This window comes from Manduca sexta, chromosome 17, assembly GCF_014839805.1.
Source record: "Manduca sexta isolate Smith_Timp_Sample1 chromosome 17, JHU_Msex_v1.0, whole genome shotgun sequence".
Taxonomy (NCBI): domain Eukaryota; kingdom Metazoa; phylum Arthropoda; class Insecta; order Lepidoptera; family Sphingidae; genus Manduca; species Manduca sexta.
In genome coordinates this window covers 6,501,557-6,526,389 of record NC_051131.1, presented here as the reverse complement: position 1 = coordinate 6,526,389, position 24,833 = coordinate 6,501,557, and the positions used below count along the sequence as shown (strand labels likewise).

Sequence of the window (24,833 nt, the reverse complement as noted above, 5' to 3'; positions counted from 1 at the left end):
AGAATCAATAATTACACTTATAGCATTAGGATCATTAATATCATATCAGCAATTGGCATTAGCATGCTAAGATATGAAAATTAGCATGCTAATGAAATTAATTCGAATTATCATTAATTCTCATCACTAATACATACATTCATACATCCATCCTCACAAAATTTCGCATTTATAATATTAGTAGGATTGATAACTTTTGGAGTGAAAATCTGGCCCTGATGTCCGATCTATAGACTATAACTAACTATAGTTAGGTAAAAGTAATAGGTATACGTACAAAGTTTAATGTCTTTGATATTTCAGCTGTCAAACTGCTTCAGGGCCGACATAGGTAGATATTATATTTTAGGGGTGAATGAAAAAGATAGATAAGCGATTATAATAATATTATATTTATTATTACGTTGATCAAATTTACACGTTTATACAACTTCACCAAAAATGGGACGGCAAAAACCTAAAGCGTCGGGCTTAAAACCCACAGGACAATGGTTTGGTATGTTTATAATATTTTTATTCAATGGTTCACCCAATAAATCGACAGCGTCAACCGACATTTCTTCGTCAATCTGCTTTTGTTCCTTTGGGACATCCAAATCGCTGACCATAAGCTTTTCTAATAGCACGGAGGGACTGTAAAAAATGAAACATTTTTGTTATTATTATAAAATCAGATGGGGAAAATTATACTTATCGCTACAGGCGACGCACATTTATTAACAATGTGTTTCGTTCCTATGCATATAATCTATTGACCTCGGTGATTTTATTATAACAAAGTACCTAGTATGTTATTTGTAGGTAAGTACCTAAGGAGCCGTTCAAGTATTACGTAACGCAATTTTTGAACACCCACCCCCTCCATGTAACGCGCCGTAACGTTTTCCTGTACAACCTAGATACGGAAAGCATAGAGCATTTTATATCTGTATAAATGCTCTTTGGAATATTATAAAACTACACGGGACGGATATAAATTATTATGATTGGGGTACTAGCATGAAATTAATTCAATAAAATATGAAAATTTGCGATCAATGTAAGCTTAGATAGGCAATAATTACAAAGTAAAATCTTCATCAACAAGTCGTTCTAAGAGCCCAGTTCTGAAAATAATTTATTCTAGGTGTTAGATCATAGATTAGTAGAATTATATGTAATGAAACTATTATAAAAAATAAATGTACTGACACTCTGGTCTGATATGTCGTGTATTGACAAGACGTATTTTATTTCGCATTACCTATATAAATTTCTGATTTCATCTATTTAAAGTAATATTTATCAGGTTATGGGCCATTATTACTCCGTAAAAGATTAAATCAGTTTTTTACCGAAATAGTCACGCGATTAAATGGGATAAAATTGATAGAGATTCACCGGTCAACCACGAGCGACATTTTGTTCTAGAATTTTTTCTGCGAACTGCAAAAATGAATTCACAAATATCCATTGGTACCATCGAGAAGTTAATTGGCAGAGAAAATTATCCAACGTGGAAATTCGCCGTAAAAAACTATTTGGAACATGAGGTGCTGTGAGACACTATTTAACCGGGTGCGGATTACAAACATGATGCCAAAAAGGATACAAAAGCAAGATCTAAACTAATATTACTAATTGATCCCATTAATTATGTCCACGTACAGGAGGCGACTACGGCGAAACAGGTATGGTCGAAATTAGAGCAAGTCTTTGATGACTCCGGGCTCAGCAGAAAAGTAGGTTTATTATATGTTGAGGATTATATTAATAAAGTGACGACAGCAGCACACAAGCTCAGAAATATAAACTTTGTAGTAGGAGACGAGTGGCTCGGTACATTGCTACTCGCTGACCTCCCTGAAGTCTACAAACCGATGATTATGGTAATAGAAAGCTCTGGTGTGCCCGTTAGTGCTGATTTTGTCAAAACGAAGATATTACAAGATGTCAAAGTGTCAGAATCCTCAGCCTATTATGTCAATGGGAAAGGAAATGAAACAGCAATTGAAAAGTAAATTTGAAATGAAAGAACTTGGTCCTGTGCATTATTTTATTGGTTGGAAAATTCAGCAAAACTTATCGAGAGATGAGATTTATATAGATCAGACTAATTATATAAAATTAATTTTAGAAAGATTCAAGATGAATGATTGTAATCCAGTTAATTTGCCATGTGAGTCTGGTGTTAAATTAATCAGTTCAGAAGATGAAAGAAATATTTTAACAAACATACCATATCAAGAGGCGATTGGAAGCTTGTTATATTTATCTCAGGGAACGAGGCCTGATATATGTTATATAGTTAATAAACTGAGCAGTTTCAATAATAAACCAGAACAGCAACACTGGCAAGCACTTAAAAGAGTATTACGCTATTTAAAAGGGACCATGGATTACAAGTTGATATTTAAACAAAATTAAGAAGAAAAATGTATATTTGGGTATTGTGATTCTGATTGGGCTGCAGACATTAATAGTCGGAGATCCTGCTCTGGCTACATTTTTTTGTTTCAGAGTGCTGCAATTTCATGGTGTTCGAGACGACAAAATACCGTTGCTTTATCAACCATGGAAGCAGAGTATATGTCACTCGCAACCGCCACTCAAGAAGCAATGTGGCTAAGAAATTTAGAACTTGAACTGCAGTCATGTCAACAACATGATGTCGGAATTTCGCCGTCCATTATTTATTGTGATAATCAAAGCACAATTAAATTTGCAGGTACAGAGTCGTACTGTGCCCGCAGCAAACATATTGACATAAGATATCATTTTCTGCGTGAAAAGGTTTCTAAAAAGGAAATAAAAATTATGTACATGGGTACCGAAAGAATGGTGGCTGACATACTTACTAAACCTACAACACGCATTAAATTCCAAGAATGTGTTCGAGAAATGGGACTACGTTTTGGGGAGGATGTTAGATCATAGATTAGTTCTTTTATATGTAATGTCACAATTATAAAAAATAAAATGTACTGACACTCTGGTCTGTTGTCTTGTATTGACAAGACGTATTTTATTTCGCATTACCTATATAAATTTCTGATTTCTTCTATTTAAAGTAATATTTATCACTAGGTACTTAAATCCATTTTTAATTATCAATTACTGAATAACATATTAGGTAGGTTCTTACTTAGTATAGGCATTTAATAAGTTTAATATGGTTCAACAATTAAAAAGTCTGATGCTCAAATGGGTAATCTATACTATTATAATATAAAGCTGAAGAGTTTGTTTGAACGCGCTAATCTCAGGAACTACCGGTTCAATTTGAAAAAATCTTTCAGTGTCGGATAGCCCATTTATCGAAGATGGCTACTTATAGGCTATATATCATCACGCTATAACCAATGGGCGCGGAACATCAATAAAAATGTTGCAAAAACAGGGGAAAATTATTCCTGTTGAGAGCTTCCGTAGCGTGCGCTGTAAACAGTTAAGTAACGAAAGAAATGCTGCATCTATATGCCTATCTGACGCGATTAACTCAAAAGCTACTCAACGAATTTCGATGGAAATTGGTATGAAGACAGTTTGAGACCCTGGAAAGAACATTGACAACTTTCTATACTGGGAAAATTTATAGCGTGACTTTTATAACAGAAAGCTTTAGCCCGGAAAAACTTTATCGCGCTGGCAGAGCCGCGGGCAAAAGCTTGTAAAAAATAAAATAGAACTTTTACCTTCTCCAGATTTCGCGGCATTCACCATTAACATATTCCTGTCCCTTTGGACAATTTGGCGGAACAGTAATAGTGTTCGAGGGCATTACACCGTTTTGCCTCCAAATGTCACGGCACTGTCCATTTACCCATTGCTGACCCGGTCTACAGTTGTTTGGCACTATTATCATATTATTAGGCTCCAAATCGTCATCATTTTCCTCGTCTTCACTAAAACATAAAAAAATAATTAAGTATTACAAAAAGAAAAATAAATACAATATACTATAATTAAACGATTAACATGAGGTTTCTAACATCATTTTACCCATATTTATAACTGTAGAGCTTTGTAACTTTAAAGTTCTGGAGAGTGTGCGATGTGAATGTTTTAACCCGTGATCTAATTGTACAAAAAACAGCAAAAGGCAGGACTTAGGTAAATGCCGACATTATCATAATATTGTCATAGGTCAAATTGATGTCGAAACTTTATTATTTATCCCCTCTGCTAAATTCCATATTCGTGTATGTGTAAACGATTCACATTATTATTACTCACTAGCTTCCGCCCGCAGCTTCGCCCGCGTGGATTTCGGACTTCAAAAATGCTATGCTGTCGTGGGATATTTTTTATATAATTTTAAGGAGAACATTTCCGACATACATGATTTCTGTGTAGCTTTAACCATTAAGGTTGCACACGCGACGGAAGCTTAAAAAATGGAGTAACTTCTCCCGTTTTCCCAACATTTCCCTTCACTGCTCTGCTCCTATTAATTGTAGCGTGATGAAAAGTATACTATAACCAGCTCAGGAGTATGAAAAATAATTGTACCAAGTTTCGTTAAAATCCGTCGAGTAGGGTTGTGTTTCTATAACGGTCATACAGACAGAAGACAAAAATTTTACCAATTGCATTTTTGGCATCAGTATCGATCCCTAATCACCCCCTGATAGTTATTTTGGAAATATATTTCATGTACAGAATTGACCTCTCTACAGATTTATTATACATACATACATAACATCACGCATTTATCCCCGAAGGGGTATGCTGAGGCGCAACTAGGGCACCCATTTTTCGCCAAGTATGTTCCGTCCCATGATGTGATAGGGGGCGAGCCTATCGCCATATCGGGCACAAATTCCAGACTCCGGGCTGATACTGAGTAGAAAAACCTAAATATCACTTTGCCCGACCTGGGATTCGAACCCAGGACCTCAGAGCGCTATTGTACCGGACATGCAATACAACTACGCCACCGAGGCAGTCAGATTTATTATAAGTATAGATATTTGCTGTCATGAATTGATATAACATGTAAATGTTTTATGACGTAATGTACTACATACCGTTCTAGTGTAGTTACGTATCTACCTACCACTGCGGGGATAAAAGGCGTGAGTATGGATGTATCTATATGAACTAAAAGTCTTAACTTTTCGTGGGCCGAGGCAGTGTATTCGTACCGGTAAGACATGTACTTGTAAGAGGTTATACTTCTTGGTAGTAATATCACATTGAGGCCCTTAGACGCCCACGTACACTTTCCCACACTATTCCCCTCTTCACGTCCTGGGAACCTTTCTTTCTTCCCATACCATTTTTTCCAATCCCCATTTCCTTTCCCGGGGCATGGCAGTCATAAAGCCGAAGGTGGCTTGTAAACCGTTACTAGGGTCGCTGGGTGAAATGGCAGCTGTTTAAAATGAAAACATAGCGCAATACCTTTATAATTTGCCTTTGATATTTAATCTCTTAACTTTTACGGACTTCATGTGGCTGTGATGATGATAATGATGATTTATATTATTATCTATTTAGTATATAAGCATGAAACTCTGTTGTGGAAATCGACTTGCACGAATTGTGCAAGTGCTTTGTTTATTATGTATGTACGTAATTTGTGATTTATAAACAATAATCTATTTAAATTTATTACGTATAGGTATCAAATCTATCATGATAATCTTTTGGGGTTAAACATTGCTAAGTCAATTAATTAGCACGCAATGCTGATACGTTTCTGAGGCCTCATGATTGCACTGATGCCAGATGGATGGCTTGCTTTCGCCATACCACACTCGCGAAAAAAAAACAAGATTGCTCCCATATTATCCACCCATTGCGGCGACGGTGTTTCCTAGCCATGAAGTAGATATATCACTAAGTTCTCTTAAAACAATCAGTTAGCCACCTGTTATTGCGAAATTTTAAATATTGCCGTGTAATTAAAAATATATATACTTATCTAAACTCTAATATCTCCATATGAACCTCGAAGCTGTACGGCGCAATGCACGTTATGCTAATGAGTAATGAGTATAATAATTTATTATGTACTTACCAATAATTAAATATTTTATCGGATTATTATATGATATTCAATCAGTTCAAGTTAATTTCTTATAATAATAATTAATATAAGATTATACTTTCGATTTAGATTTCTATCATTTTTGTGTTTAATACCCAAGCGCACAACGCATTTTGAACTAACTTATGCTTGTAGCGCTGAACTCGTTTACGACCATCCCTGGGATAAAAAGTAGCCGCTCTCAGGGAAATGTAGCTTCCTATTAGTGAAAGACTTTACAATATCGTATATATAATATTATCAATATTAGTTGATTTTAACTTTTTCCATTACAAATAAGTATACTCGAAAATCAATGTTTCCTCAATTTGATATTAGTTCAGACAAGCTGTCGCTACACGATAAACGTATACCATTTATATGCATTTTATATACGTCTGTGCGACGTAGTAGTTTAACAACTGTAAATGATGATTTTATCAATAAGAAAATTGGATCTTATCGATAAAACGGAACGGTTTTACGATATCTTGTTTGGATTCTATAAAAACATTTTAGTATTGAAATACTTCATATTTCGTTGAAAAGAAATTAGTCTATAATTAAATTTATATTTCTAAACTGCTTATTTTTATGTTAGTCTGCCCGTGTAATTACATCCAAATCTGCTAAGATGTTTCTGCGTTTACTCTAAACAAACAACTACACATTTTCACAAACTTTCACATTTATAATATGATATTATACTAGCTTTTGCTCGCGGCTCCGCCCGAGTGCCAGAGTTTTCCGGGATAAAAGTCTCGCTTTATATTTTTCCGGGATAGAAAGTAGCTTATGTCTTTTCCAGGGTCTCAAACTATCTCCATCTAAATATCATCCAAACTCAAAAACTTCCCAACGAAATCCGTTGGGAAGTTTTTGAGTTTTTTGCCTTCAGAAATGCAAACAGATGCAGCGGGGGACTTTGTTTTAAAATATATATTTTTTTTAATTTTAAAGGGGATTATTTCCGTCATACATGTTTGTCGAGTAACGTAAAGGAATCTTTAAAAAAGAATAATTGTTCCCCGTTTTTGCAACATTTTTTCTGAGGCTCCGTTCCTATTGGTCATAGCGTGATGTTATGCAGCTAGTAGCTTTTCTCGATAAATGGGCTATCTAATACTAAAAGATTTTTTTAATTGGGACCAGTAGTTCCTAAGATTAGCGCGTTCAAACAAAAAATACAGCTTTATATAATGGTATAGATTATATTATTATAATAACTGTATTGTAACAATAACTTTATTGCACAAAAAAAAATTATCAGAGATAATAACACTAGGAATGGGGAACTGGCCTATGTTTGATTGTGTTAATTATTCTATATGTAATGGTTAATAACACGAAAAAGAAGCACTCCTGCGAAAATTGCATAAAAATTGGTTAAAAAATGAGCTAGTAATTCATATTTCAAATATACTGATGACGTCAAATGTGGGTATTTTGTTTCTTTTCTGTTTCTTGTTAATTACTTCTTTCACCGACATACAAAGATTTATACCTTGTTGATTTTTTACCGAATTTTAATAATTCTTTTTGTGTTATAATTTATATAACGTAAATATTTGATAATAGTAAAGAACAAAAATGAGTGCGGTACCCTTTTGCTTAAACAATAATTGGCATATTTGAGTAAAGCATTTCAATATTGTCAGGGGTTCCCAAAATCTACCCTGCCTGTATCTTGGAATATCTGTAATGAGGGTGTCAAAAACTCATAAGCAGCCGACAAAGCAAAAAAAATTAACCGTCTTCAAAAACTGAAAAAAATAATTTTTGCTCTTTTAATATTATTCTTTGTTCACTTTACGAGGATATTATACGATTGTTTTGGCAGCGCATCGCTTGGCTTATAGCAAATTTTTGCGATAACTCCTAAAATATTAATCAAATTGTGTGGCGTAAAAGATAATTATAATGTCTAAGATGGCCTAAGATAATGAACGTATTACGAATAATATCGCATCCGTCTAACCGCTTTTTTCAATATAACATCCTAATCGCTTTTTTCGATCTATCGCACAAATGGATCAATCAACACGAAGTTTTTTTCGACATGCTTGCAAATTACCTATTTTGATTGGTTAATTTTAGGAATCAAATTGAACTTTGAAATTGGGAAAATATATTGCTATTTACAAATGGCTGTATAATTATATAGATTTACAATTACCTTGGCCCTGGAGTATATACTGATACAAATATAATATTGATATGTGATCATTTTTTTAAAAACAAAAATGGGTATAATAAATAAAATAAAATGGGTATAGTATTCTTAAGTCCTTAATAGATATACGCACACCACCACGGACTTTTCTGTCAATTTATAAAAGAGGAACAAAATTTTTCTCGTAATATTATTTTGAGTAACCGACAATATAGTAATCTTAGCGATGAACTCTTTTTTCCAGAAGCCGCCGCACAGGAAATGGACCTGGCTGAGTCCTGACGGTTCTACGAGAAACGAGATAGATTTCATCTTGTCGACGAATAGACGGATGTTCAGTGATGTCTCTGTGATCAACAGGGTGCAAACCGGCAGTGATCACCGAATGGTTAGAGGCTCATTGAATATCAACGTCCAATTAGAAAGGCGTCGCTTGATAAAGTCTACGCTCCGACCTACTCGCGTCCATGTCCAAAACCCCGAAAGCTTTCAACTTGAGCTGGCAAATCGCTTTGATTGCTTAAAAGAAAACCTTGCAGTGGACGAGCTAAACAGCGGTTTGTTAGAAGCTGTCCATACGGTGGGATCTAAGTATTTTAGACCTCGCCGTAGAGATAGACCACAAAAACTCTCGATCCACACTCTTGACCTCATGGCCGAACGTCGATCAATGGCGCTGCAGTCTTCCGATGACGCCGAATCATATCGGCGGCTCAATAGATGGATCTGGAAGTCCTTGCGACACGATGTCCGTGCTTACAATACTGTGAGCATTAAAGAGACAATTGAGCGGAACGGAGGCTCCAAAGTGTTTGCAAGAGACTTGTCTATTGGGCAAAGCCAGTTGTCTAGGTTGAAGACGGACGGCGGCCGCATGGTATCGACGAGGGCAGAGGTATTAAGGGAGATCGAGAGGTTCTACGGACAGCTTTACACCTCGGTTGCCAAACCGACTGCTAGCTCTGCTGAAGACCCGAGAGCCGAGTTGATCCGACACTTTAGCGATGATATCCCGGACATAAGCCTGTGTGAGATTGAGATGGCCCTGAAGCAACTTAAGAACAACAAGGCGCCGGGTGAGGACGGAATCACTTCAGAGCTTCTGAAAGCGAGCGGAACGCCAATACTGAAAGTCCTTCAGACGCTCTTCAATTCCGTTCTCCTCGAGGGTTCAACGCCAGAGGCATGGAGCAGGAGCGTGGTGGTACTGTTCTTCAAAAAAGGTGATAACACTTTGCTGAAGAATTACAGGCCTATCTCGCTCCTGAGCCATATCTATAAGTTGTTTTCGAGGGTCATCACAAATCGTCTCGAACACAGGTTTGATGACTTCCAGCCACCCGAACAAGCCGGTTTCCGAAAAGGCTTTAGTACTATAGACTACATTCATACGCTTCGGCAAGTCATACAAAAAACCGAGGAGTATAACTTGCCGCTTTGCTTAGCGTTTATGGACTATGAGAAAGCCTTTGATTCGATCGAGACCTGGGCTGTGCTACAGTCTCTCCAGCAGTGCCACATTGACTATCGGTACATCGAAGTGTTGAGATGTATATACAATAACGCCACCATGTCGGTCCGAGTACAAGATCAGAGCACGAAGGCTATTCCACTACAGAGAGGCGTGAGACAGGGAGATGTTATATCTCCGAAACTGTTCACTGCCGCGCTGGAAAACGCCTTCAAACTCTTTCAGTGGAAAGGATTCGGCATCAACATCAACGGCGAGTATATCACTCACCTTCGATTTGCCGACGATATTGTAGTCTTGGCAGAATCGCTGGAAGACCTTAGCACTATGCTCGAAGACCTTAATCGAGTCTCCCAACAGGTGGGTCTTAAAATGAACATGGACAAAACGAAGATCATGTCGAATGTCCATGTTGTGCCCACCCCCATCGAAGTTGGGGGCTCGACTCTCGAAGTTGTAGACGAATATGTCTATTTAGGACAAGTGGTCCGGCTAGGCAGGTCCAACTTCGAGAGAGAGGTCAATCGTCGAATCCAACTCGGTTGGGCAGCGTTCGGGAAACTTCGCAACGTCTTCTCGTCCAAAATACCTCAGTGCCTTAAATCGATAGTCTTCGATAGTTGTGTGTTACCAGTGATAACATACGGCACCGAGACGTGGCCTCTCACTGTGGGCCTCATTAGGAGGCTCAAGGTCACTCAACGAGCTATGGAGAGGGCTATGCTCGGTATTTCCCTACGAGATCGAATCAGAAATGAGGAGATCCGTAGGAGAACAAAGGTTACCGACATAGCCCATAGGATTAGCAAGTTGAAGTGGCAGTGGGCCGGACTCATAGCTCGAAGAACCGATGACCGTTGGAGTCGAAAGGTTCTAGAGTGGAGGCCACGTACAGGCAAACGAAAGGTCGGACGCCCGCCTACAAGGTGGACGGACGACCTGGCTAGGGTCGCAGGAAGTCGCTGGATGCAGGCCGCTTCCAACAGGTCGACGTGGAGATCCTTGGGGGAGGCCTATGTTCAGCAGTGGACTTCCTGTGGCTGATATGATGATGATGATGATGCTGAACCGACAATATAGGCAATATCCTGAAGCGTGCTTTTATAAAACTTATCAAGCCGCCCAACAAGATTAGACATATACCTGACGTGAAACATCGACGCTCTACGTCTGAAATTGCTGAACAGTCTGAAGAAGGCTCCAATCATTATCTGTGACTAACCAAGCCACAAATGCTTGTCAAAAAATATTGATTCCTGTCTAGGATGACACGCGAGATTGAATATGGTTGGAAACTTGCACAAGTATGGGCTCTACATTTAATTAAATCGGAGCCCAGAAGACCGGCTCCCATTCTGCGTAGATCGCAATAGCTAAAATAATTTATAATTTTGTATAATTGTAAAATTTGATTTTTCGGATGACCAATACCTAAGTCCCCATGAAAATTATAATATAAAAAACCGCAATAAAATCTGTAAAATTGTTTTATTTCAACAGCAAGAACCAAAAAAAAAACTCGAATTGAGAATCTCCTCCGTTTTTTGAAGTCTGTTGAAATCCGGTTAAAATGCAACAAGATTCAAACCTCCGAAATCCAATGGAAGAATTAGATATAAAAAACTAAATAAAGACGCGATAAAATCTTTGTGACGTCATAAGGAATATCGTTGCGCGCGAAAGAAAGATATGAAATGATTACCCCACTACGCGCCCATTTTTGCACATTGCAAAATCGAGTGTATAATATCACGCTATAACCATTAGGAGCGAAGCATCAATAAAAAATAGAAAAAACGGAGAATATTTATTCCTTTTGAAAGCTTCCGATGCGGGCGCTGAGTAAACGGTTAAAGTTACGAAGTCCTAAAAGAATATATAACAAAACTACCAACATATTTAATAAAATGAAATGATTTATTTTAATCCGTAAAATGTTATACGTTATTTAGTTTCGGTCAATATTAACTCTACCACCAGTACGGAAATCAGTTCTTATCAGAGAAGAACGGCCAAGAAACTCTGGTGTTGCTCTTTTCAAAATCAGTTAAGTTTCAGTTAAAGACTACAGTAAATGATAAAGAGAGGAGAAAAAAAAATACGATTGGTTTTATTATTGCTGTTTAGAGCAGTTCATTTATGTGCTCGTAAAATAAGAAATAAATTAATTAAAATTTTCATATGAGTGCAAAACCCTCTCAAGAATCATAGAATAGAAGTAGTAAACGAAATGGGCAGAACAGTCCACACAAGCAGCACCCGTTCACAAGTATGACGCATGTGCCAGCCATCGGCATCCTCAAACATATTGTAGGGAAGTGGCCGACTCGTCACAAGACGGCGCTACAGGTACAGACAGTTAGACAGTATTTGATACTCAAGCCGCTTACAGTTATATTATGAATAAAGAGAAAAAAAAATATCGATCGAGTGACATGATTCCAAAGAAAATCACACAAAAATGCCTAGTTCCAGGCATTTATATCCTCTAGGTATTCTGAGATCTTGTAATAAGCTTTATAACACAACTTCCGCTTAATAGTGCCTTGGAATTACGCAATATTTAAGGACTTGATCTCAGTGGGAACTTTATTATAAAAATGTATACAGTAACCCTTAAAAGACTTTTGTTGATCCTTTGGTGCGATTTATATAATTTAGATGAAATGTGATATGGAGATAGTTTGAGACCCTGGGAACAACATTGACAACTTTCTATCCCGGGAAATATATAGCGTGACTTTTATAACACAAAACTTTAGCCCGGAAAATCTTTATCATGCGGGTCGAGCCGCGCGCAAAAGCTAGTGTGAAATATGAATTGCTGCTGCATATTTTTTTATCAAATTTATTGTTGGTTTAAATAAACATAATTTTAACAAAAAATTAAACCGCCTTCAAACACCACTCAAAAACAAAAAATAATTTCACATAACAGATTCGAAAGAAATTTAGCTCATAGATGGACTATGCAACAAATATAGCTTAACTAGCAATTTTAATTAGGCACCGACTCCAAAATTGGTATCCAATATATACCTGTTATGTGAAATTATTTTTTGGTTTTGAGTGTTTTTGAAGGCGGTTTAATTTTTTGTTAAAATTATTTTTATTTTTTACTTTTTTGTGTTAGTAAAAATAGACCGTCTCGATGGCGTAGTTGTGTTTCGCTCACGATACGACTATCGCGCTGAGGAGTTATACGTCTGAGTACCACTAAAAAGGAGAAAAGTTGTGATGCTAAATATATGTATGTAAGAAGTAGATTCAAGCAAAACTAACGCAAAAACACAACTGATATATTTGGCTCACAGTACAACTATCGCACTGTGGTGTACAGCGGCGAAGGGTGAAGTTTTTCAAAACGTAACCCGAGGCAAAAAGAGTTTAGTCTTAGTTAACATATCGCGCCCAATTTAACAGACAACAAAAACTAAGTCATTCGGAAATAAACCTAAAAGGGAAGCCGGTAGGAATCGGGTTGTATTGACGCTTCGCCACTGGTGGTGTAACACCTCTGCCTACCCCTGAAAAGGGGAAAAGGTATGATGTTATATATACATATGTATGTATGTAAGAAGTAGAGTCAACTAAACCCAACGCAAAAACACAACTAATGTGTTTCGCTCGCAATACCACTATCGTGCTGAAATGTTACACCTCTGCCTACCCCTGAAAAGGGGAAAAGATGTGATGCTATATGTATGCATGTAAGAAGTAGAGTCAACTAAACCCAACCCAAAAACTCAACTAATATGTTTCACATACAGTACGACTATCGCGCTGAAATGTTACGCCTCTGCCTACCCCTGACACGGGGAAAAGATGTTATGTTATATGTATAAGTATGTGAGAAGTACACTCAACCAACCTCAATGCAAAAACATAACTAAAAACGTCATAGGAAAGCTAAATTCGTTTTCTTGGACGACATAATTATTCTAGATTTTTGGTTTTAAAACCAAACTACTGAAAAAAAATTTATTGGACCAATCTGGAGAGAAATTCTTTCGAATAAAAAAAGAATTTTCCAAATCGGTTCATAAATGAGCGAGTTCTGAGGTAAAAAACATACAAAAAAAAAAAAATTTATCGCGGGGAATAACGCGTTATCGCTACCGCCACTGGAGGGATGAGTGGACCGTTTATCATTTAGGTTTCACCGGTCTTCAGCTCAATGTCTGCTCTCGGGAGTATAGCATTGTCCGAGCGAGTATTGAGCTGAGTCCTTAACACTGTATTTATACCAGCATATCGATGAAAACCCGAAGTGGCCTTTGTCAAGTAGAAAATCTCAAGGTGTCATCAATACACAGAGCATACCCTTTGAAATCCTAACATGGATCAATGTGGGGTCAGCGTTGCATAGCTACCTACTTATTTAATTTTTTGACGTGCTACTTGCCTGACCTTAACCCTGTAGGGGATCAATGCCGGGAAAATCGTAAAAGCAAAACCAATACAAAGTGTCAACCGCCCGGGAATCGATCCTAAGGTGTTCCTGTCCACAGTCCATACACACAGGAAGGTGAAGAAGAAGGTGACAAAATTTCTTATAATTTTACCAATATAAGTCCTTAACATTAAATTACTTACGGGACGTGTTCCATGACTTCAAAAAATCTCCATATATCGCGGCATTCTCCGTTAACCCATTGCTGTCCGGGAGGGCAGTTTGGAGGAACGGTTATCACATTTTTAGGCCAATAATAATCTTCAACTGGTTGTGCAATGCCACACGCAATAAATATAGGCAGTAAAAGTATGAATTGTATCATTTTATAGCAATTTATGCAATGGAAATTTATTCTTTGTTGTAAGTTACAGTTAAAAATGTGAGCATTCAGATCACAAGGATTCTTAATAGAGTTCTGATTGCTTTAATCAGTTGATTCTTTATTTAATGAGAGATAAGCTTTGACGTATTGATACGTTATCTGCTGTTAAATGATTTACTATTGATTTACATGTTATTGTCTGTGTGTAAATCCTAGTATTAATTAAGTAGGTGTCCGCTTACCTTAAAATAATATACATAGCATTAAGTAGAATGCCTTAATCATCATCCCTCAATCACCAGTAGAAACGTTTATCCAATAAACAACATTTGTAGAATCAATTTATCAATTGACTTCTAAGATACGTATCCACATGTCTTCTGTAACGTGGCACTTAATACTGTATCAGACGAAGAAGAGATTAAAAACGTTGAATCTAAAGTGAAATATAGATCGTTTATTGTATCTAAAAGAGTTCAAATTCGGATGCATTTTCAAGAAAACTTGTTGAAAACATATTTACGAAATGGAGTCGCAGCGATCTTAATAGAATGATAAGAATTTCCGATCATGTATAATACTATAAGGTGGAATTCCAACATTATTATCTAGAAAAGAACGCTCTAGGACTTTACGAGGCAAGAATGCAAAATGTTTTTAGCAAAGACTAAATTGGGTAGGTAGATTATATTAATGATTTTATTTTATGTTTTACACAAAATTTTGTTTTTTGAACCTATATAAGCTTATTAAAATAATATATACATTAATACGGAACAATTCGATCAATTTTGTTGTTCCAGAAAAGTCGACGTGATGAGGCATAATTATTATAAGATTGGTTAGTGACACTGATTGTAACCCAACAAACTCGTCTTCCTATCCCCCCTATAATTTTTATACACTGCAGCAATGCGCATATAATATTATGGTCCCAGAATGACAAAGAGCTGACATTTTGGAATTATGCAGATACTAGATAGGGACAATTGTAATGACAAGGTGACGCTAAAGACAAGGAAATTATATAAAATTGAAAAATATATTATTTTTAATGACATTAAAGCAATATTATCCACCCACGATACATTTTTCTTAGAAATTAATAATTATCGTAGGAATAATCGAACTATCTGTTGTACTAACATTTTAATGGACGGATTTTTGGATAACTGTGTCATACGTTTAATGTAGAATAATTCTCACCAATCTTTCAAATTCAAACCGTTAGATGCATCGTAATATACATATTTATATTTCCTAAAATACATAGCCTGAAAGTCGGCATAAAATTATTGATCCTCCAAAGGTCGGTATTGTTTGCGTAAGTTCCATTTATAGCCTCTATCAAGGTAAGTATTTACGTGTAGCTGGTATTGTGTTGCGCAGTAGGGTGGGCGGCCAGCAATCGACCAAATTGTCGCACGACTCTACATTCTGGAATTATACATGGAACGGAGCAGTCACGTCAACAAGTTAGTTATCTTGTAGAGAGTTAATATTGCGCATTTGCATCTTCTATTAGATAGTTCTGTATTGATATACATGTAAAACGTCTATTAACATGAAGCTTTGTGTAGCAGCATTTTTGCTGTTGATAATAATAATATGTGTCGAAGCAAAGAAAATTTCTGGAAGTCGCAGTTCTTCCGGATCCAGTCGAGGTTCCAGTAGAAAGACGAGTTACAAACCACAACCAGCACCGACACCGTTTGGATATCCACAACCTTCGGCACCCAAACCCACATTATTTGGATGGCAAGAGTCTGCGAAAAAGACTCAAACATTATCGTCATGGCAACAAAAACCATCTTCTGGGCAAAAACATTCATACCCTTCGAGTCAAACTGGATTATCTGGCAGTAATCAACCAAGGCAGCCTCCAAAATATCAAGATAGTGTTCAGAAAAATAGTGCTCCACAAAACTCGCCTTCGCAACCATCACAAACACTAAATAACCGCCAACCAAGTCATTCGTATCCGCCAACAAACGGTCTTTCCGGAAATCCAGGTAACGGTTACCCTTCTCAAAGCGTGTCTGGACAAGTGCAAAGTCAACGACATAATTATCCACAACCGCAAGGAAATGGATATCCCCAACCACACGGAGGTACTTATCCCCAACAAGGATCTGGTCTCTCTGGTGCTGGAGGACCACCTCCTCCATATTCAGGTAATAATCCGGCTTATAATGGAGGATCATATCAAGCCAATAATTATGGGAATCAATATCATCATCCACAAGGCCCTCCACCACCGTATAATATTGGAACTAACAATGGAGGCTTTGGAGGACACGGAGGCTTTGGTGGACACGGAGGATATAATCCAGCATATACTCCTCAAATGCCTGGATACTTTGGAAATTATGGAAACGCAGGCAAAGGATTTAGTGGTGTAAGTCGTACGGGTAGTGCGCTTACTGGTATCGGGATAGCCGGAGCTGGAGTTGGAACTATTTTGACCGGATTGGCTCTCTGGAATTTAGCCCGTAGCACTGGTCAGCATCACCACACGGTTATATATGACAACAGAGGTCAGCCCGTTGCAGTAGCACCATCAAACGACACAGCGGCGCCGGCTCTTGATCCAATATTGGCTGACTTAGTAAATTGCACATTAACAATAAGTACGGATAGTGGAACTGAAGTGCTTGGGATACCTTGCGCAATTGCTACATCTTTTACTCCAGATGCTGATGTAAAAAATCTTGATAATAATGGTGATAATAAAGATAACACTAAATGTATTGTAGGAGTTGTAACAAAAAGTGGTAAAGAATACACGACTACTATTCCATGTTCAACTTTGCTGAACACAGCTGCAGAAAATAATGTGACTGAACCACCTATACTAGATAATGTGACGGAAACTGCTAATCTGACAATGGAATCGGCGCAAGATGTTATAATCTCTGGGCTACCTACAGCTGTAAAACGTACAGAATCAGGCAGTGAGGGGAATAAAAATAATAGCATTAGTTGTGAGTTGCAACCTGATGGTATTCCAGATCCAATTAATCCTTGCTATTCCGTTACTCATAATTTGACGGTTATTCCGTTACCTTCGACCACAACATCGAAGCTTGAAACGTAAAAGAAACCACATTGTTACCCCTAGTTTATTTTAAATATATGCCATTTTTAGTTTTATAAAAAAACTAGCGACCCGCCCCGGCTTCGCACGGGTGCAATGCTGATACTAAATACACTACAGAAAAACTGTGAACGTTGTATATAAAAACATAGCGGCCCGCTCTGGCTTCGCACGGGTATAACATAACAAAATAACAGTATTTCTCAACTATTTAATGGATGTTATTATATATATAAAACTTCCTCTTGAATCACACTATCTATTAAAAAAAACCGCATCAAAATCCGTTGCGTAGTTTTAAAGATTTAAGCGTACAAAGGGACATAGGGACAGAGAAAGCGACTTTGTTTTATACTATTTAGTGATTATGGCCTTCTGTCCCGAATCGTTAAAAATGCCCCCACAATAATTGCTTACCGTCCTCCAAAAGACACAAAATCAAATGATCTTACTGTAACATTTTGTCATTTAAAAGAAGTCCGGATATTTCTTATAGATACTTACATATTCTGCTTTACTTTATTGTTATCGGAAATCATTTGAAGTGGGACATAACTACTCTTTAAACAATATTTATGATATTGAAATAAAAAACAGCTTTTCATACAATAGCTAGGTACTTACTTTTCAATTAGTATTAAAATTAAAGCAAATTTTTTAATCCTTATAAAAAAAATTAGTAGCAATATGTATAAGGAGCACCTTTGGCGGAATGTAATCTATTACAATAAATAATAAAAGAAGTAAAAAAAAACATTCAATGCATTACAACACCAATTATAAAAATATCGAAAGCTTGACTGGTGGGCTGTGTTAGGAAAGTTAATGCATAATATGACCTGTAATATTATAATAATGTATACGTATACGTATGTAAAGTGTTTCCTCCCCCTTATATTGTTTCTATTTAAGAAAATAAACAAATAAAGCATAAAGAAGTATGAAAGAACTGGGTCAGGGCTTACTTATAATTTGTTGCTTTATTCATGATTATGACTACCTAGATTTAATGACTGTTACAGTATAGTGTAAAACAAGCCATGTCGCTGTTAAATTGAATAATTAAAAGGATATTTGAAAATTTTAAAGCTTTTCTATATACTTGATTTACTTAATTATTTGTACATATTTTTCATTACAAGTTAGAGTCATCGTGTTCTTTACCTTAGTGATTTGCTTGGTACGTTTGATATCTAACGGCGAAGTAATACTTAATCCAAAGGAGAAGAGGTTCATGCACAGTATACTTGTGACCATAAAAGCTAGAGTTTGAGATAGACTTTTAGGGTGGAAAGTATGTAGGGTAGTTAGAGATCACGAATATCTACAAACATTCAAAAATATTAGGGATTAAGAACTGAACTTATATTAGAATATCTACTGCATCAACGAATTAGGACGTGTATATTCGATGAAAATAGATTGGTTATAAGTAATTATTATAGCTCGGATGAAATTCAGAATTATAGGTAGTCATAATTGCCTTAACTAAACTGCATGAAAAAATTCAGTACTTAAGTGTTGGAGATTGTAAAGCTGTTCTCTGTAAAGACCACATACCCAAATATGTGGTCGAGTTTAATCTAGAATAATAAAAACCAAGCAAAATTATTTTTATGATGATAAGCAGAATATTAGTTTCTTGCGAAAATGTTGAAGCAGAGGTACTAAGTATTTACGGGCGGGTTTCTTTTATTTGCCCATAACATTTTACTGTTGAGAATGTCTTGAAAGATTTTTGACGGGATTATTTAATATTTATATGCAGATATTATTAAAATTTACTTGTGGTAAACTTAAACAATCGTATTGTATTCCAGTGGTTATTGTTCGCACCAACACACGATACAATAGTTAGCTTGTACATACATACATGATACAATATACTCGTACACTGTGATTTTATAGGCGTTTATTTGGAACAATTTGTAAGACCAAAAAAAAAATAGTGAATTAATTGTACTCTTGGTAATTTAAAAAAAACGTTTTTGATAATATTTTTCACTGTTTCGAGTTTGATAATGATAGTAACGTCGCGACCAGCTTTCATAGTTATGAACGGCACCGATCTTAGTGACCGTAGTAGTAAGTGAGATTTAGTTGCATTACCAGGGAATCTCATTTCTCAATTATTATTTGTAAACATTAATTTTAATGTTTATAAAAAAATATTTGTATTTATTGCATTGGTATAATTTTAAAACTCTATTATTAAAATTTTTGGTTCCAAAACGACTATAAAATCGAGGTGTACAATATATTAACAAGTCTTATACTCTTATATCACTGCATATTGAACTAAAGGCCGGCCCAACTACGTTATCTAATTAAGGAAGTAGAAAAATATAAAAATACTCAATTATAAATTTGGTTATAGCAATACAGTTAGGTGGACAAAGTGACATGAACTGTAGGGTAAATCGAATAAAATGCATGTTTCACAGAAGGTTCCTTAGCTTTTATTACCTATATTTGAGGCGACTAGTTTCAAAACTGGCAATCTGACTTTTTAAATTAATTTTGGTAATTAAAAAAAACATTCTATTTTCTTTATAGTATCCTTGTCATTAAAAATACTAATTTATATAGCATCTTAGATAAATAATACATCTAGTAAACTATTTTAGCATAATTTATTCTGCAAGAGTCACAAAATGAATTTTAATTTTACAGATTGCTTACCTTGATATAAAATTTTACAGAATGCTGTTTTTGAAACCAGTCGACTCATTTCTACCAATGAGCTAAGCGTTGTATGCTGTATCGCTTAAACAGGTCAAGTGAATAGGAATTCATGATATCAAATTTTTTTGGAAGGAAGTCATACAACAACTTAAATCTCATCACCAGTTGTGTCTCAGATTTGTCCTCCAGAATTTACAATAAAATAATTTATAAGCACGGGGTCATGTTTATCTTGAAGGGGCGTTAACAATATATATTTTCTGGACTAGTTCTTGAAAGTTAATCTCCCTATTTTATTTTGGGGTATCTTGAGTATTATTAGCGCAGGGAAGAGTAACTTGCTGAGAAATACAGTAAAAAGCGTTCAAAACATGTCGCATCTCTAGAAATACAATGACGTAAGTGCAAAAAAACATTAACTTGACTTTTTAATTAAGTAATCCACAACAATTGAAAAGTGACTAACTATCGAATGCAACATCGAATTTTTGTGTAAATACTAAATACCCGATGTAAGTATACTCCGAATATACCTACGAGATAAAATCTCCAGAATCACTGTGGTTGATTATGTTTTGAATTTGTAGTAAATTACTAAATTATTTTATTATACGGATTTGCGCGTTAAAATGAGTTTTTCGACTTGACCCTACATACTTAAGAATTGTCGATTTGCTCTTTATACCTTGGCGAAAAGGGAAGATAATATAAGGCGCGTTCTTTTTATAGTTTGTCGATGATATGTGTTAACATACGAGAATAATAATGACTTTCAAAAACACTCTTGGCAACACCGTCAAGTGTTCAGTGTACCTATAGCGGAGGTGTATAGTTCACTGACAAATCTTAATACTTTATCTGAAGATTATTTATATTTCATATTTGGAAATCATGCCATAAACTGTGAAAATTTATCTGTCCTTTCTTTTTATTCTTGTTATACGAGACATACCTAAAATATATATACATTATACATATTATACTGGGTCATTTTGACATCGCGTTACTAAATGAAACCACATACTTATCTACTTAGAAATAACACTTTACAGTAAGTTTTTTGAGCCCTAGATGTAAAATAAAAAAGTGTAAGTTTCGAACAAAATAAATATTGATTCAAAAGTAATTTTAATTTTATGCGCCATTAAGCCATTACTACTAATCTAAGAGAATTCGTTGCAGCGGCAACATTGTACTTTCATTCAGGAATACACCCACGCACACGCTATATTCGCATTAAACTACAAAATAATAAAAAAATCAGAAAACTAAAACTAGGGGTTTTCGCGAAAATATGAATAATTAATGAATGATTTTTGACACAACGTCAGTAAAGGTAAAGACGAGTATGTGGTTTCATTTAGTAACGCAATGTCAAAATTACCGTGTATATACAATATTATAGAAATATAAAAAAGTATAAGTATCAAAATCTTTTAGTTGAACTATAAAACAGTCGTGGCGGCGACACATTCTTGCATGTACTACAGAGCATAGACAAATAAACTAGAACAGAGTACAATCTGAGTCTCATGAGTACTACAGCTCAGAACAAGAACAAGCATAGAAGGAATCTAAATTACCCTCATATACTTATCCTATTTTTTCAAATAGGCCAAAACCGTTGAAAAGAACGAGACAAATATTATGTTGCTAAGGTCGGATTGCGTACACTTTAAAATTATCAAATTGTTACCTTTGGTCGTCTTTATGATGCCGAATTAAAAAGCAAATAAAATATCAAATGTTCCAACTTGCCAATCTCAAAACAATGTCAAAAACGCGCCCACACAATTTAGTTACGTTATACTTCAGCGCGTGCTTTTCAAAAGTGGCTACATGTTGTATAATATTTTTGTTGTTAATTTTAATAAATACACAGTTCCGTTTAAGTAAAATATAGCCCTAGGAACAAGCAATGGCCTGCGTTATTGTGGGGTGTAAATCTAATTCTTCTCGTAAAGAAAATGAAACTGTAATAATCAGCTTCCATCGGTGAGTAAACAAAAAACCTAATATATTTGCTTAAACCCTGTGCATAAGTGCAAAAAGTGTTATTAATTATACTTTATTATGCTGTAGTCATATTATAATCTGCTGTTGGCCATTCGACCCAGTCATTATTAAGTATTTTTCATTTTTACCAATTTACGTAGTCGTGTTCAATAGTGTTGTGCTGCATATTCTGTAGATAACATAAGTAGATGTTAGTATATTGTAGTTTACTATTTTGCATAAATTGCCTTTTACTTTCAATATACGGTGGTGTAGTGGTAAAAGCCACTTAGAAACCTTTCGCGAAGGCTGGGGTCGAGGAAACTATCTGATTTTCATAGTGTGTTTCATTGCAGATTCCCCACAGATGATGCTATGAGGCAAAAATGGATCGTTGCCATAGCTCGTCTCAATTGGCATTGGAAAAAACAGCACCGTGTTTGCTCTAAGCATTTCGACAAAGTTTTATTAACATTGAAATAAGTTATCAAACATTTGTGACATGAATGATACCGCTGTGTTTTAATTTTACTGTCCCATTTTAGTAGCTTCTCTCAAATCACACCTCTTGGGTATCTTTTAATCCTTAAGAAAGTCAGAAAAGAACAGAAGGCGTACTGGCTTTCTCCTAGACGAAATTCCGGCCGATTTCTTGTTTGTTACTTACAGCGGTTTTCATTCCTTCCGAAATTTCTAACATTTTCTTTATTTAATAATCTAAATGCTAAACCATTTTTGTGTGAATGACGTTTCGGAAGGCATGAAAACCGCTGTAAATAGCAAACGAAAATTGGATAAAATTTAGCTCGAAGAAATCCGGTAGTTCTATAGTTTATTGTAATTTAACAGCTTCTTAACGAGTGCTTTTTTTACCCAGACCTCATTTGGTATTTGAATACCAAATTAGGGTTTTGATATCTTTTTTTAACCTTTATCTAAAATAGGATTTTGCAACGGTTTGTAGTTGACTGACCCAAAAGGGTTTATTTTAGCAGGTCTGTGAATTTACAATAGCCGATAGACAAAGCATCTATCGATATCGATAAGACGTCAGAAGGGATCGCAACACAAAAAAAAATTCTTGCTGTCTAAGACAGAGTACACTCAAATGTCATAATGTTACTTGTATCTCAGAACAATGACAAGTATCTATACTTCTATACTATTATATAAAGCTGAAGAGTTTGTTTGTTTGTTTGTTTGAACGCGCTAATGTCAGGAACTACCGGCTCAAACTGAAAAATTCTTTTTGTGTTGGATAGCCCTTTGTTCGTGGAGTGCTATAGGCTATATATCATCACGCTATAACCAATAGGAGCCGAGCAGTAATGACTTATCTCAGGAACTACCGGTTCGAACTAAAAAAATCTTTTTGTGTTGGATAGCCCTCTGTTCGTGGAGTGCCATAGGCTATATATCATCACGCTATAACCAATAGGAGCGGAGCAGCAATGGCTTATCTCAGGAACTACCAGTTCGAATTGAAAAAATATTTTTGTGTTTAGTAGCCCTTTATTTGTAGAGTGCTATAGGCTATATATCATCACGCTATAACCAATAGGAGCGGAGCAGTAATGGCTTATCTCAAGAACTACCGGTTCGAATTGAAAAAATATTTTTGTGTTAAATAGCCCTTTATTTGTGGAGTGCTATAGGCTATATATCATCACGCTATGACCAATAGGAGCGGAGCAGTAATGGCTAATCTCAGGAACTATCGGTTCGAACAGAAATAATATTTTTCGTTGGATAGCCCTTTGTTCCTGAAGGGCTATAGGCTATATATCATCACGCTATGACCATTAGGAGCGGAGCAGTAATGAAACATGTTGCAAAAACGGGGAAAATTTATTAGTTTTGAGAGCTTCCGTTGCGTGCGCTACGTAAATGGTTAAAGTTATGCAACTATGATGTATGACGGGATTGTTCCTCTTAAAAAGTTCTACAAAAATATATTATAAAACAAAGTCCCCCGCTGCATCTGTCTGCCTGAACGTGTTAAATTCAAAAACTACCCAACGTATTTAGATGAAATTTTGTATGGAGACAGTTTGAGACCCTGGGAAGATTATAGGCTCCCGGGAAAACATATAGCGTGATTTTTATAACGGAAAACTTTAGCCCGAAAAACTTTATAACGCGGGCGGAGCCGCGGGCAAAAGCTAGTACAATATATATAATGACCTGCTAAAATAAACACTTTTCGGTCAGTCAACTACAAACCGTTGCAAATTGCTATTTTAGGTAAAGGCTAAAAAAAGATATCAAAACCCTGATTTGGTATTCATTCATTCATTCATTTGGTTGAAAAGCTGTTAAATTACAATAAACTATAAAACTACCGCCTTTCTTCGAACTAAATTTTGTCCAATTTTCATTTGCTATTTACAGCAGTTTTCATGCCTTCCGAAACGTCATTCACACAAAAATGGTTTAGCATTTAGATTATTAAATAAAGAAAATGTTAGAAATTTCGGAAGGAATGAAAACCGCTGTAAGTAACAAACAAGAAATCGGCCGGAATTTCGTCTAGGAGAAAGCCAGTACGCCTTCTGTTCTTTTTGACTTTCTTAAGGATTAAAAGATACCCAAGAGGTGTGATTTGAGAGAAGCTACTAAAA

The 24,833-nt window shown here is 35.9% G+C and overlaps 2 protein-coding genes across 2 annotated transcripts; one reads left to right on the top strand and one right to left on the bottom strand.

Annotated features, from left to right (window-relative positions):
- Positions 1 to 369: 369 nt before the first annotated feature.
- LOC115454468 lies at positions 370 to 14,542 on the bottom strand. The gene is made up of 3 exons (XM_030183199.2): positions 14,254 to 14,542; positions 3,675 to 3,884; positions 370 to 633 (listed from the first exon to the last, which is right to left on the bottom strand). Exons 1-3 carry the CDS (start codon positions 14,433 to 14,435, stop codon positions 423 to 425), a joined length of 603 nt encoding a protein of 200 aa, XP_030039059.1. The 5' UTR covers positions 14,436 to 14,542; the 3' UTR covers positions 370 to 422.
- A 1,291-nt stretch (positions 14,543 to 15,833) lies between these two features.
- Positions 15,834 to 17,549, top strand: LOC115454452 (PE-PGRS family protein PE_PGRS18-like). The gene has a single exon (XM_030183187.2). It carries the CDS (start codon positions 16,000 to 16,002, stop codon positions 17,530 to 17,532), a length of 1,533 nt encoding a protein of 510 aa, XP_030039047.1. The 5' UTR covers positions 15,834 to 15,999; the 3' UTR covers positions 17,533 to 17,549.
- Positions 17,550 to 24,833: the final 7,284 nt, after the last annotated feature.